Below are 15,131 nucleotides of genomic sequence, written 5' to 3'. Positions count from 1 at the left end.
TTTGTGTGGACTGTGAGTTTGTCAAAGCATGTGAAAAGCCTCAGATATATAGGTGCCATCGTAACACTTCCAAAGAGTATATAATGGTGTCTTTAAGGATATGCTCAAAAAACATCAAAGGATGTTCAGCTTGATATTGTTAAAAAGTAGAAAAATAAAAAAAAAAATAGAGAGAGTTAAAATCAGCAAAATAATGGAATCCCTCATGTGCCTATTATAAATAAAATTGTAGGAATAGGTCTGTAGCACTAAAATGTATTGAGACTATCTAAAAGCTGGTTTCCTTTGAAAACGAACATCGCCACATATTGTCTCTGTTGTATCAATGCTTAGGTAGTAATTTAGCACCAGGAATAGCTAAGGTTACAGGTGTTGTTTTCTTTTGTAAATCTTTGTTCCCTGGTGTTTGTTTATTGCTTGGCAGTGATATTCATTCCTAGAAAGAGAAGTCCATGTTGGTCCTAACAGGGAAGCAGTAATGTAGAGCAGATGCCCCCCTTCATGCTGCCCTCTCCTGCCATCCAGGTGAAGCCCAGGTGCTGACAATGCCTGCTGGAAACTCAAGCTCTGATTTGTGTCTGCAGGGAAGGAGAGCCCCCCAGTCAGTGACACTCCAGATGAAGGGGATGAACCCATGCCTGTCCCTGAAGACCTCTCCACCACCTCTGGGGCACAGCAGAACTCCAAGAGTGAGCGAGGCATGGGTAAGTGGGTCAACGTGGTGTCCCTCAGGCTGCGAGATACACGCAGTTAGGAAATGGCTGCTGTGTAGGGTAAGGTAGGTGTGATCACTCCCTCTTGTCCTCTGAGGTCAGTCACTTACGTACTTCAGGGTTTCCTGACTTGGGCAATCTGTTTTAATTAATGTGTTTTTAAGGTGGTTTTCTGCCTCTGCAAGTGGTCTTGGTGTTACTATGTGCTGAACTACTAGCATGGGTACCTTTTGAAACACATTTACATAAATTTAAAGGTCAATTTAAATCAAGAGATTTAGCCAGTGTTGGAGCATATAGATCTCCTTTGTTTAGTCCCAGAAGCACCCTGGGTGATAGGGGTTTGTTTTCCAAGGTAACCCAGGCATAAACAGATGCTCACAGCACTTGCCTGTGGTTCTCATCACAAAGCAAGAGGCTCGTTCTGGGAAACAGAAGAAATTGTCCTTGGACCATGCTACACAGGGAGAGCCCCTACTAGAGCGTCAGGCTGCTGACTTGGTTCTCATGGAGAGAGAGGTGGGCTTGCCCTGAAATTCCACAGCTGCTGTGGAACCTCTGCGGAATCATCATGCTGTAGGCATGCTTTAGGGAACCGAAAACAAGACTGGTTCCTGGAGAGCAGGGAAGACGTGTGTTCTCCACTTGTTATAGATGAGTAGGTCACGGGTGCCATTAAAATGCTGTCGGCATCTTGTCCCTTTGACCATGGAGTGTGAGTGGGGATCAGCCTCGGCTGTCACTGCCGGTGGCACCATCGGGGCCTGAACCCCTTGCACACTGAGTAGAGTGCTCAGTACCAGGTGCTCTCAGTGTGGGAATTCCCTTAGACTTGTCCTTTCCAGGGCTTCCTCCCCCTGACTATCACCGTGTGCAATGTTCAGTACAATTTCCTTTCAGGGTGGAGTTTAAAAAATAGGAATTTCAAACTTGGGAAAATAAAAGGCCCTGGTAAATCATTTTGCCTGGTTTGGCAATAGCAATTGACTTGGCCCTGAAGACAGGGGGCGCTCTTTGAAATGGGCCCCACACACAAAGGGAGCAAGAGTTCTTGTGGGCAGCTAGAGACCAAAGAGTTACTTATCAGGAAAGCAGAGAGAAAAAGCCCAGAGGACAGATAGGATGTGGGAAAGGGATGAGAGGATCCACCCTAGAAATGCCCCCAGCCACATCCCATGGTGGCCACCTTGTCCTGTGCGACCCTTGAAGGAAAACCCCCAGTTCCACCTGTAAGCAGCAGGCTGTGAGTTTCATAACTTGTAGAATAAAACATTAAATAGAATAGCGTGGAGATAACATGGAGAGGAAATTCACAGATTAAAGGAAATAAAGTTGAAGCCATACCTCACCACACTGTATCATGGGATCGCTCATGAGAACTAAAGAGTCAAAAAGGACAGGAGACCAGGAGCCACAACAGTCTGGGGCAGGAGCAAAGGGCGGCAGGAGGAAGCAAGAGTCACCATGGAGACAGGGAGTCAGTAAGAAGGATGTGGTCATGCAGGAGGACAAGTCTCAGAAGGACACACCCAAGACTCCTGGTCCCTGGTTGTGACCCTCAGAGCAGAGCTTCTCATGGAGGAAGACATTAATGGCAGACAAAAAGGAAAAGGTAGGGAAAGTGTGTATTGTGCATCCCAAGATTTACAGTCCTGGAGAAAGGGGCCCAGGGTCGCTTCGGTAGTAAGAGAGGGCAGGCAACAGGGCATCAGGAAGAGACCACGGATTTATTAATTAAAGACAAATCCGTAAGTCAAGCCGTGGAGGTGCACACCTTTAATCCCAGCTCTTGAGAGGCAGAAGCAGGTGAATCTCTGAGTTCAAGGCCAACCTGGTCAACAAAGTGAGTTTCAGGGCAGCCAGGGTCCACAGAGAAACCTTGTCTGGGGAGGTTGCGGGGGAATGAATCCATAAAATAAACAAATTGAAAACAGCCAGAAAAAGGAGAAATGTGTCAAAATAAGACAGTACCAAAGGGAAGACTGACTTCAAATCCAGGTGTGAGCCATCAGAGTGGACAGTCCAAGGAGGCACTGTCAGAGCTGACCAGCAGTGAGGGTGGAGGAAGTTGGGTCACTCAGTGGGAGAGAGACAGGCCTGCTGTTGACAGCTGTGAGCTATTCCAGATGAGACAAGAACAGACCAAGTAAGAAAATCAGCAGTAGGAGATGCTAGAAACCAACCCCCAGCTAGTTAATGGTCATTCCCAGGACTTGAAAGTTAGGATTTCACACACTGCTGCTCTAATAATACTGTAAGAACACCCTAGATCTGTGTATACATGTTGGGACAATGATAGCCAGATGCAGAGCAAGACAAGCACCAATATCGGGCCTCCATTTTCTTCAAAGTCTGAATAAGAAGAAACAAAGGATTTGAAGTGCAGCTTGAAGAATTTAAGTCAGACCCAAAGGAGAACTTTCTGGCAAGCAGCAGTTTAGTCATCAGAATGGTCTACTTAATGACACTGTGGCTTGTTCTTTCTGAAGTGGTCTCTTTAAAAATGAGAGAACTCTCAGCTCTCTGAAGTGGTTGTGTCTGAAACCATTTGAAGCTGAGGAAGCTCTCATTGACCTCTTCAGGCAACCCTGAGTTTACCGAGTCTCAGTTGTTTGCCGGAGGGAGTGCAGAGCCAGTGAAATGACATAGAACTGTGGGGCCTCGTAGAGGTCTTCCTGGGGGACAGTGTCCAAGCTGATGTCTAGAGAGAGAGGGGCAACTTGTAGAAGAAAAGGAACTGCTTTGTACTCCCTTCCTTTGCTCGCTAATACTCCTTCCTTCTTTCTGGCGAGTTTTCTCCTGGTTTGGATTTGCTCTTGCCCCTTGCGACCTAGAAGGGACCAGGGCTGTGCCACCCTTCCTACCTGGCAAGCTGAGGACTGTGGCCAAACAGGGAGAATCCAGAGTGCCACTCCGTGTTGACTGCAACCACAGGGAAGCCCGAGCAGAGGGGAGGGGGATTCCAGGCTAAAAGCACAGACACACACCATGAGAAGGCCCGGGCCAGTGTGGAGCTTAGCCTAGAGTCCAGGGAAAATGCCAGCAGAAGCGTAGGTGCGCCCAAAGCTGAGCTGGAAACGGGGTGTTTCCAAATCAACCTGAGCCGAGGTTTCAGGGGATGCTTTGGCCCCTGACACTGGGACAAGGGAACCCAGACAGAAGGAAATGGGTGCAAACTCCGAGGGGGTCCGTTCTAGGCTGTGCATCGCCCTTCGAGTGCATCTTAGCCTGATAATTCACCTGCCAGCTCCGAGACAGGCTGACCCTGCACAGCTTCTCACTGAGTGCCTGAACCAAATCCGGGCTCTCCTTAGCTTGGATGGAAGGGGAATAAAGGTACAAAATAAAATCTGCATGTTTCCGTTCCTCTAGGAAGCCTGAGAGAAATAATGGAGTGTATCAAAGTCTTGATCTTGGTTTTTATTTTGTTTGGCTGGTTTTGTTTGTTTTTGTGTTTGTTTCTTCTCAATTCATAACATTGATTCAGCCATGACGTCAGGGCTGAAGCAGAAACTATAGGCAATCATTTCAAGTTTTCATTGCGTGTAGGCAGCGTAGATGGTACTGTGTGGAACATGAAGGCACTTAAAATATATTGTCACGTATTTTGTAACTGATAGTCCTGGTGCCAGGGTCCTCTCCTGTGAGGGGGGTGGCGTTTAGTCTGGGCTTTGGTTGGCATACAAACTCTGGGTGTCACTGTGGCATTTCAAACATACTGCAGCACCAGGCTTATTCCCCCTGTCTGTCACTACAGTCCTTGCCTTTCTCCTGTCTCCCTGGTCAGCTGCAGGCAGGCGAGGGTGGTCCTCGGGTGCGTGGCAGTCATGAGGATTCTCTTAGGCCCAGAAGAGGGAAGAGGGGCTGGAGGGAGTTTTTCAGGACTGGAAGTGAGACAGCAGACCTGGCTGGAGAGTGGGCAGCTGGCTTCAAGTACGGATGTGAGCCCCGTTATCTAATCAGCAGCTAGAGGAAGTTGTTTTTATCGGTGAAATGCATCTCTTCTGAAGCGATAGCCCCACTTCAGCTTGGAAGAAGAAGCATTATCTTGCAGTATCTGAGCAGCTGCAGCAAGTGCAGGGGCTGAAGGTGTTAGCAGGCAGCGTCTCCAGCCTAGGGAGCTGCTGCTGGCCTTGGTTTCTCTTCTCTGGGGAGGACTGGAGGATGTCGGTTGGCTTTTTGAGCACTTTGCTGTCTCTTTCTCCCGTCCTTGCTCCTCTTCGGAGCTGAATGATCTGGGCTGTGGTTTCAATGGGGCAGATCTGTGAAATTTTGTTCATAATGTAACTTACCATCTCTACCATGGAATGCTTGTGGGAGTCACTGGCATGCCCACCCCCGTAGGCATATCCCGACCAGCTGGGAAGGATCCCTTTTTCATGAACTTCTCAAAAAACGAGATACTAAGTAGTATTATAAAAACTACTTTCCCACCCTCTTTCTCTTTCCATGCTTGGCCTGGGGGTGGTGGGTGGCTGCAGCCTTGCCTCCAGCAGAGGAATGAGGATTGCAGTCTGTCAACCAAGCCTTTTGCCTTCTGCATCTCCCTTAATCTATCAGCCAGTGGGAATCCCAGTGATCTTCCTGACAGTGGGTCATGCCTGAACTTCGAAGTGACTCTGCGCAACACCTGCCATCTTGAGTTGGGCTTGGGTGCACACAGGCAGACCAAGCAGCAGGAATTCAAGAATATCCCTTGGAGGAAATGCGAACTGATAGGGGTTTGCCAACACCTGTTCATGCACGCTTGCTTCTGTTAGGTGGAGATTATGTTATTGTATGTATGATGAATGGATGTGTGTTTGTTTATATGTGGTAGATATGTGTGTGCTTATTTATGTGTTCCTGTGTGTGGTATTTGCATATATATGTGCATATATTTGTACATAGGTACGGTATATGTGAACATGGACATGTGATATTTTATGCATGTGTGTTTGTGGGTGACACATTAATATTTATGGTGTGTATGGTATGTATGTGTGAGGTATGTGAGGCATATGTATATATGTGTATATATATATATATATATATATATATATATATATATATGGGGGGCTGTATGTATATATGTGTTTGTATATGCTATGTATACACACATTATATGGTGCATGTGTATATGTTATGTGTGGTATATATGTATATCTGTGTATATGTGTGTGGCATATGGGTGGTACGTATATGATATTGTATATATACACAGTATGTGTGGTGTGTATATAGTGTATATCTGACATGTGTGTAGTCTCATGTGTATTTGTATGATGTGTAGCAATGTGTGAGTAGTGTGTCTGCTATTTATGTGGTGTATATGTTTGTGGCATGTGTATAGTAAGTATATATGTGGTATGTATGTGTGATTTGTGTAGTTTATGTGTGATATGTATGTTTGTGTCTTGTGTGTAGTATTTATGTGTAGGGTATGTGTATGGCTTGTGTGTGGCATGTATATGTGTGGTATATATTACTTATGTGTGGTGTGCAAGCGGCTTGTGTGTGGGATGTATGTATGTGGTATTTATGTGTATGGCTTGTGTAATTTGTATAGTATGTATGTTGTACACAGTGTTTGTAGTGTAGGTGTGGCATGGATGTTTGTGGCATGGATGGTGATGTGTATGTGTGCTGTGTGTTGTGAGGTAAGTGTATGAATGTTGCTTTTTTTAATATTTATTGCACTTATTTTGGGGTGTGTGGAGCTGCAATATGCATGTGGAATGAAGCACGTGTGAAGGCCAGCAGACAGCTTGCAGGAGTCAGTTCTCTCCTTCCACCAAGCGGATCCCAGGGATTGAAGTCAGGCTTGGCCGCAAGCACCTTTACCTACTGAGCCGTCTCACTGGCCCAAACGTGTGGATCTTACCCACTGCTATTTTCCTGGAGATGCTGGCCCTCAGCTAGCTGCTTTCAAGCAGGTGGAGCCCCTGGGTCTGGTGTGTCCTAGCTCTTCAGCTCTGCAGTGACTACCGTCTGTGCACCTAGCGGATGAGTTCACCTTCCCCAGGCAATGCCTGCAAGTTACACCCTGGCATGGAGTTCACCCCAGCCAACACTCAGGGTGTTGTTAATGTCTTCATGTTGTGATAATGACAAAAATCACATATCGTCTCAATTGGGAGACCTTGTGCCTAAGCCCCTATGAGTAAGTGACTTGGGCAGAAGCCTTGACACTAAGCCTGACATGAAATCATACCCTGGGTCCCAACAGAGGGCAACTCAAGGTCCCTGAAAGAACTTCACTAATTTCCTGTCTGAATTCTGGGGCACAAGAAGCCTAAGCAAGCTCTGTCAGGCCCTGGTAGAGAGAGAGTGTAGACAATGTGCTGATGGAGGGTCAGGGCAGAGCATGACCTCATACTTTGGGCTAGTCTCTTCCTGTATACAAAAAGCCATTCTGTACCCCTTCACTTCCTTGTATTTGTAGACTGGTGGCCACAGTGCCCTGAAATGTCTTTACTATCTGATCCAAAACAGAGCCACTTAGATGCAAAGCATAGCCCTGCCCTAACCTCAGCTTCATTCAGTTTAGTATTTGTGTGGGTGTTGTTTGGGTCACCTCCCAGCTTTGTGTGGGTTGTCTGGCCGTTCAGGGATGAAGGAAACCCATCAGATCCCCAAATTATTCCTAGAGCCCTTTAGTGTGCAAGATGGGCTTGGCCATTGCCTTGGGAACCTTGACAGCTTAAAGAAAGGCTGGAGAAGGATGCCTGTATTACAGTGATGCAGTGATAAACTCACAAGAACGTGGCTTTCTAGAGAATATCTACAAGGAAGAGTTTTTCCTAGCTGGACTGAGGTTCAGATGCATGGAGCAGCTGGCTTGAGCAGGGGTGTGAGAGGGAGCTGGCCCTGCTTTGACTGGAGGAAGAGTTGAGGAAAGAGGAAAGGATGCTTAGAAGGGACAGAGTAGAGGCACTGGAGGACCTCCGCAGCCTGGTCTGGGAGGTCTGGGGTGAGCAGTGGTGCTAGCAAGGGGCCCCTCCCAACATGTTGGCCCCGGTGAGAGCCCCAGCTGATGTGCGTGTTGGAGTTTGTTCTCCTGATAGTCTTTGGAAGTCTTCTGGTCTCGTGGAAGGGTGTTTGAACCCGTGCCAGGAGGCAGTGTGGGGAAGAAGAAGAAGAAGAAGAAGAAGAAGAAGAAGAAGAAGAAGAAGAAGAAGAAGAAGAAGAAGAAGAAGAAGAAGAAGAAGAAAGCAGGTAGAGATGGTGTTTATCTACTGACTTGGTACAGGTCCTTGTGTCTAGTGACCGACTGAGGTGACTGAGACAACGGTGACTCTGCTGAGTCAAGTGGGGAATCCAAAGTTGACTAAGATAAAATCCAATGATGGTTCTGAGCCAAGGAATTAGCTGGAAAGTGGGGAGGGAAGAGGCACAAGTGCCATCTTTGGGTAAAGTCTGCCGGGTAGGACAATGGAGGGAAACCTCGGGCACACATCGGAAACCTTGTAGGAACAGGAGCCTTTAATCGTATAGAAAAGAAAAAAGAGAGAGAGAGAAACAGAGAACACGTCCAGTGGTTCAGGGGAAGTTTCTCAGAAGAAATATGGCATGGAAGCCACAGAGAAGATGCAGCAAAGGTGAGAAATGATGAAGTGTGCGCAGGAAGTGCCCTTCAAGGAGAGTCTGGGCCCCTTGTGCATTTCCCAAAAGTAGCTCAACAAGGTGCAAGCAGAAACCAGACAGGCTGCCAAGGAAATCAGGCAGAGGAGCAGCAGGATTGGGGCGGGGGTGGGGAGAGGCACAGGGAAGGATGGAAAGATCAGAGGAGGGGGAAAAGGGAGCTGAGAAAGTTGCTGGCTGAAAGGGAGGATATCCAGGCTGGCATTTCAGGGTGAGAATATTTAAATTCACTTTAGGAAGCAGGAAGGACTGGAGAAAAAGAAAAGACTGAGCTCAGAGTCCTGGGAGGCAAGCAGGGTGGTTCCCATGATGCCCTGCGCACTCCCTTTGGATCTCTCTTCAGAAAGCCTGACCCAAAAGAGCTTCCTGGACCCTTTGTTTTCTTTCTAGCCTCACACCTCATCCCTACAGGTGGAGTTGGCCTAGATTTCCCCCCTGAGGGTACCCTAGCACCTGTTCTTCCCTAGAGTAGGGCAGTGCCCCAGCAGTGTGGATGGAATGATGGTGTTGCCCTATTGAGGGTGGAGAAGGGAGAGGAGAGGGCAGGCAGGAGGGTTTGAAGTTGAGAAGATCTGATGCTCACCATCTTCATTATTCATTACTACTGTTTGGGGCAGAGGGGCAGAGCCCTTGTGGGAGGCTGTCCCTGCCACATCGCCAATGGTGCTACCCCACCCAGACCACTGTGACAACCGCATATCTCCATAGAGCTTCCAGGTGAGAAACTGACTTAAATGTCATCCACACGTCCCTCAGTATCTTCCCCACACGAGAGCTTTCAAGTTCACACAGGCCATCCTCAGCTGGCTAAGACGTTTCACTGTGGTTAGTAATGTTCCAGAACCCAACATTGAAATTAAAAGTATACTGTAGAAAATTTGAACCAAAAGAGGTGACAGAGTCCCATCCTAGGACGAATAGCAGCTTTTCTTCCTGGTTTTATTTTCCCGCATGTGTTTCCAAAGGTACAGGCTAACTGTGGAAAGTGGTTTGTTCCTATAACTAAAACCCAATATTAATCTTATCTTCCCCTTACTCTGACCACTTAAATTCAAAGTTCGCATTGTGCTCCACTAACTTACTGAGGGAGACGAAGAAGGGTCCAAGATTAGAGGGTCCTGGAGAAGATAAGACAAGCGCTACTTTCTGTGTCGGGGTTTTGGTCTCAGGGTTATTTTCTGCTTTGTTCTCTGTGTGTTGAAAGCACTGGCGGTTCTGTATGTAGAGCAGTCAACTGACATTCCGTTAACTTTCCTCCTGCATGGGGTTTCAGAAAGAAATGGAAAAAAAAAAAAAAAAAAAACAGGTTTTGTGCTGTGGTTGCCAGTTACCACCTGTCCTCCTATCTGGTTAGGACATTTTTCTGATTTGGGAAGTATAAATATAACCCAGAAGAAAAAAAAAAAAAGCTTCCCTTCCTTTTATGCAAAAGTAGAAAGGTTCAACTAGAGACACCAAGCCCTACCCATCACCCTTCAAGTTTGCAGAGGAGCAGTTGAGCAGGGTGCAGATGCCTGCTGTGTGTGTGGGGGGGGGGGGGGGGGGTGAAGAGTGCGGGAAGCATTCCTTCTCCCAGGCCTGCGTGCCTGAGTCCCAGCTCCGGCCTCCACCAGACACGCTCAAAGGATCACAGACCTGCTCGTGATTTTAACCTTGTCTTGGGAATTGTCTTAGGATAAGAGAAACTTGGAAAGAGTTCAGAAAGTGTACTCCAGTTAGCCTGGAGCCAGACAGAACCAGCCGATTTTGGATAGATTCATTCGTGCTGCCAGACTCTTAGCTTGTAGTCTACCGTGGTTAGAAGTCTTTACACCACACACATTTGGCCAGTGCTGCAAATTAGGGCTTTTTTTGTTTTGTTTTGTTTTAGTTTAGTTTAGTTTGGGATTTGAGAGCTGGCTTGATATGATTTTTGTATTTTGACAGCTACAATGAAGTATAGGAGGTTTCTTTTTTTTTTTTTTTCCAATAGCTATCTATCCAGTAAAGGGTAAATTTGCCTCGCAAGAGTTGATTCCCAGTGGCTCTCTGCTGTTGGTATCACAAATGGGGCCTCCCGCAGCAACTGCCCTGGGCCTCTTACTAAGCACAGAACTTCTGTTGAATCTATCAGTTATGTGCACCCCAGAAGTTGGTACACAGATCAAGAGGTGACTCCCCTCACTGGCCCCTGCACCTGTGGTGGCTGTGAGGCCACTTTCTCAGTAAGGCTTAGCAGTATGCAAATGTGGAGGAGAATGATGAAAAACTCATCCTCCCGTGGAGGGACGCAGGACTCTTGGGGCTCTGAAGCACCTGACCCCTGCTGGAACTCGCTTCTCTGGTAGAAGAAGAGCCGTTGGTGCCACCCCTGGCTGGAGTCAGGTCAAGGCAGGCATCCCTGGTCACAGGACTGAGGTGTGTCTTTGCAAGGCTGGCTGCCAGGAGTACTTCCCCTACAGGGGATGTGGCTGCAGGCTGTCGATGATTTCCACGGAAGTCACCAGGCCAGGATTCCAGTGAAGCCCTGGATATCCGGCATCTTCCCCATCCAGCAGGGTGTGAACTGTGATCGGGTGATCAATGGATGGCTTCCAGGCTGGCTCCTGCTGCCCGGCAGGGCCCAGGCAATTGTGGACATCCACTTTTTCCAAATGAAGAACTCTTACCCTAGAAGTGAAACCCTGCTGAAATGAGAAAAGGACTTTTATGACAGCCCTGCAGGCAGCTATATGATTATTGTTATTATTGTTCTTAGAACCTGGCAAAATGTTGACTGCTCTCCCAATGGCTCTACACTCCGCTTGAACTTGGTTGCGATAAAAATGAGAATCAGCAGTGACCCCCCGGAGCCCTTCTCTCGGCTTCTATTTACACCACAATGTTTAATAATGACTACTAACTGTTGCCTGGTGTGGTGACCACTTGTTCGACCCTGGTGTGACAGTTGAAACAGCCTTTAGTGACATTAGTGTTGGGTGGAGAGTGCTGAGACTTGAGGGCAGTGGCTTTAATCCTGAGAAGATGGCCGTGGGTCGCTGGACAGCCATGTGCATTTGCTTACAGTTTTAGGAGGACTGTTACTTCCCTGTGGTCCTCGTACTGGTTTTTACGTTAGCCTCTGTGCTTATGGGTATGAAAACACCTATGAAGGGTTTGTGTTCATCGGTGTATTTTTCGCATTTCAGTAACTACTTTTATTATTGGTGGAAAGCCTCTTGAATAGTAACCCTGCTCTCAGCCTGCTCTGGGCCTATGTATCACACACATGCCCAAACTTGCTGTCATCCCCTCGCACACCGGCAGGCTCCCCCCTCCACAACTGTGAGCAGCCCTTGTCTGGGGTCAGGAGTCTCGTGGATGCATGGTAGCCGGTGTCTCTGGAATACATCTATGCATGAGTCACTGTCCTTGTGTAGCGCTATCTACTGGAAATGCAGTAATCTGCAAAGGTGCTTCTGAATTCCCTGGAGCAAGGAATTTCAAAAAAGGAGGGAAAAAGCACAAGTAAATTAATGTTACTATATTTTATTTCGTCAATATATCCAAATAGTATTACAAATATATACTCACTCTAAATAGTTTTTTTTAAAAAACAAAAAATGAGAACTTTTACTTTTCCCTTGGACAGGTTGAGCCCAGTGAGGATTTCATGCTTATATCACATCTCAGTTTGGACTGACTGCTTTTCTCACGCTCAGGAGCCAACTAAGCCATCCTGTTGGAGGGGGTTGATTTCCCTCACCCCTGTACTGTGCTCTAGCACTGAGCTGTAGCCCCAGCCCAGGCAGGCAGAGCTTAAGAGTTCCTGAGAAAAGCATAGAACTGTAGTATAGAAAAATATTATGGGATTAGCGCTGAGTTTTAGTTCTGTGTCTTCCACACCTTTGCTCAGTCTAAGTCCTGTCCCATTCGCACTCGTGAATCATTCTGGGCGTCAGCATTTTAGCAGCAGGCCCTGTAGACATTTGCTTCCACACAGAGAGCAGTAGGCGTAGAGCAGCAGGAACCTGGGAAGCACATCTGTTTCCCTGAGCCCAGCTGACTCCCAGGTGAGGGGAGGGGGGACACTTCTAGCTTGTGTTTCCACCCCTTCGTTTGGGTTTTGTTTTGTTGTTTTGTTTTTTGAGACAGGGTTTTTCTGTGTAGCCCTGGCTGTCCTGGAACTCACTCTGTAGACCAGGCTGGCCTCAAACTCATAAAGATCTGCCTGCCTCTGCCTCCTGAGTGCTGGGAATTAAAGGCTGGCGCCACCACTGCCCGACTTCCTTCCCTTCATTTGATTCCTGTGTTCTCCTGTGGTCCTGGTGCGAAGCTGTTTATTGACTTAAGTATCTCCCAAGCCTGGTAGTTGCTTCATAGGCAAAGCACACTCTGGAAAGGTACCACAGTGGACAGCACCCAGCACGCTGAGCCCCAGGGACACCCCGTGACTGCTGTGAAACTGGTTCTGCAATAATGGTGGCCCCCGAATCCTCTTGCTACTTCCTAAAGAATGCCGCTGCAACCTGATGAAGGGACAGGGGGGAAGAGGTGTTGGGAAAGGATTTTCAAGGGAGAAACGGAGACCAGCTTCCTTCCCGTAACCTTAAAATGTAAGCCGTGTGTTTGCCTCAGCACCCACTGCTGTTCTGGAGGCCCGGGTGTGGATGGCTCTGCCGTTCCCACCCCTCAGGCTGCACCCCCACGCCTGGGCCCAGCACAGACACCCCCAGCCTTGCAGATGTCTGCCCTGCCACTGCCTACTGCTCTTCTTACGGTTCAGGAGACAGGGTGTGTCCCTGTGCGTGTGGCGGCTGGGTTTCCTGAGCACACCATGATCCAGAGCACAGAGATAGGATCTGTCATTGTGGCTTTGTATTGTTATTGTCTTACGATTCTCCTTCCCTCTCTCCCTCCCTCCCTCCCTCCCTCCCTCTCTCCCTCCCTCCCTCCCTCTCTCCCTCCCTCCCTCCCTCTCTCCCTCCCTCCCTCCTTCTCTCCCTTCCTCCCCCTCCTTTCCCTTTTCTCTCTCTCTCTTCCTCCCTGTCCACTTCCTTTCTCTTCCTCCCTCTCCCTCTTCCTCTTCTTTCTTCTCTCCCCCTTCCCTTTTTCCCTCTCCTCTTCCCCCTTCCCCCTTCCCTCCCTAATGCTCACTCTTCTTCCTTTCTCCTTCTTCTTCCCTCCATTCCTTCACTTAATCATAGATATGTGGTCATCAAAATTTGGTTGCTTGAATGGATCTAAGAACCGATAGATGGATTGTGTTGCGTTGGTCCAGCCTCAGCTCTCTGCTCCAGAGGCACAGGCAGGTCCATCAGATACAGGCCCATTGTCACGAGTAACCGGAAGCATCTTTGATGCCCATTGGTGGTAGCTAGCAGAGCCAAAGCCACGTGTCTCAAGGCCACTGGCTCTTAGTTTTTTGCTTCGTGTTAAGTAAGTTAGTCAGGCATTCCCTGGTTCAGGATCTATTGTGGTGAAATAATCTAGCTGGCGTATCACAGAAGGCTTACTGTGCCATATCCATAGGTATAAAAACCAGGGCTCCTGAGCACGTCGACCACTCCAGACTATGGAACCAGCCTTATTGTAGCAAATTTTCAAGTAGAAGTGGATTTGTTTAATCCTACTTGGTTGTGAAAACTAATAAGAAATCTGAATAATTACTGCCATGTTCCTCAAAACTGTGTAGTCTCCAGAACACTACCACTGCACTTACTTGCGACCATTGGAATGAGTGTCTTCAGAGTCACGGGTGGACAGGAGCCTGTCCCTTAAAGAGTTAAATGTACACTGTGTCTTGCCGCTGGCTGCTCTTCAGACTTGGAGCTGAAGGGGGAATGCGTTCTGAGTGGACTCAACGTTTCAGAGCCCAAGAGACAGCTGGAGGCGCTATTGAGGCAGATCCAGGGTTAAGCGTGTGCTCCTTCCCAGGCACCCTGTTAGGCAGAAGTCACCAAGTGAGAAGAGATCACAGTGTTTACCCTTTGATGGAAAGGAGGAAAGGTGCAGAGATAGAGAAACAAGAAAAAAAAAAAGGAAAGTGAGAAATAAAATGTAGAAGAATATAGCCTGTCCCACAAACTATTCTGTTCATTTTGGACACTTAAAATTCACTTATATATTTATGGAAATGGTTGGCTAGGTGCACTGAAGTTTCATAGCCACTTTTATTGAATTCACTGATGGCAGTGTGACCATTCTCCTGGCAAAAGCTGTCATATGTTAGAAAATGACACTTGAGTCACCAGTGGGCCACGTATGTGACAGTCCCATTGATGGTATCTGCTAGTGGAATCATAGCTGTCTGTGTCTGTACTTAACACATTTTGATGACCACGTAGGGATGAAACCACCTCAGCATACATTTCTTCTTCAAGAATGTCCGTGGTATCAAGTGATTCATTACTATAATAGTTTCTGTCTGAACATGGATGAAACAGATAGTGAATATATGTCGCCGAATATACATGGCTGGCCTTTAATGCCTTTCTCCCTCACCCTGTACCCACGGAGCAAGGCAAATACAAGCACAACTTGTGAGCAATATCATGTTGCTGCTGTGCCGAAAGGTCCCAATTCCCTTAAAACACACTGGATAAAAGGCCACCCAGACACCATGTGGACTCAGCAGTCCATTTAAACCGGTCAACAGGCAGGTTACTCACCATGGGTGCTGGCAGGATGGGGTGGGGATGTGGGGGGCAGTGAGACAACAAACATTGAACTAAGTCTGTCCATCTGGAGTCCCTTGCTTCTGTCTGCAACATCACTGTTTTCTCCTCTGTGGGAGCCCTTCCAATTGCAGACGAGACATGCATACATGAGGCCCAC

General features: G+C 47.7%; 1 protein-coding gene across 2 annotated transcripts in view; it reads left to right on the top strand.

Moving 5' to 3' along the window:
• The window catches only part of Ikzf1 (IKAROS family zinc finger 1), an 80,372-nt gene that overhangs the window by 7,437 nt on the left and 57,804 nt on the right, over positions 1-15,131 (top strand). For both annotated transcript variants that reach the window (XM_059275437.1, XM_059275436.1), the window contains exon 2: positions 585-704. In XM_059275437.1, coding sequence (XP_059131420.1) covers positions 585-704 — 120 coding nt within the window. The remainder of the gene's footprint in view (positions 1-584; positions 705-15,131) is intronic.

Source organism: Peromyscus eremicus, chromosome 10, assembly GCF_949786415.1.
Source record: "Peromyscus eremicus chromosome 10, PerEre_H2_v1, whole genome shotgun sequence".
NCBI lineage: Eukaryota > Metazoa > Chordata > Mammalia > Rodentia > Cricetidae > Peromyscus > Peromyscus eremicus.
The sequence above is the reverse complement of the archived record's forward strand: the minus strand, read 5'-3'. Positions and strand labels throughout refer to the sequence as shown.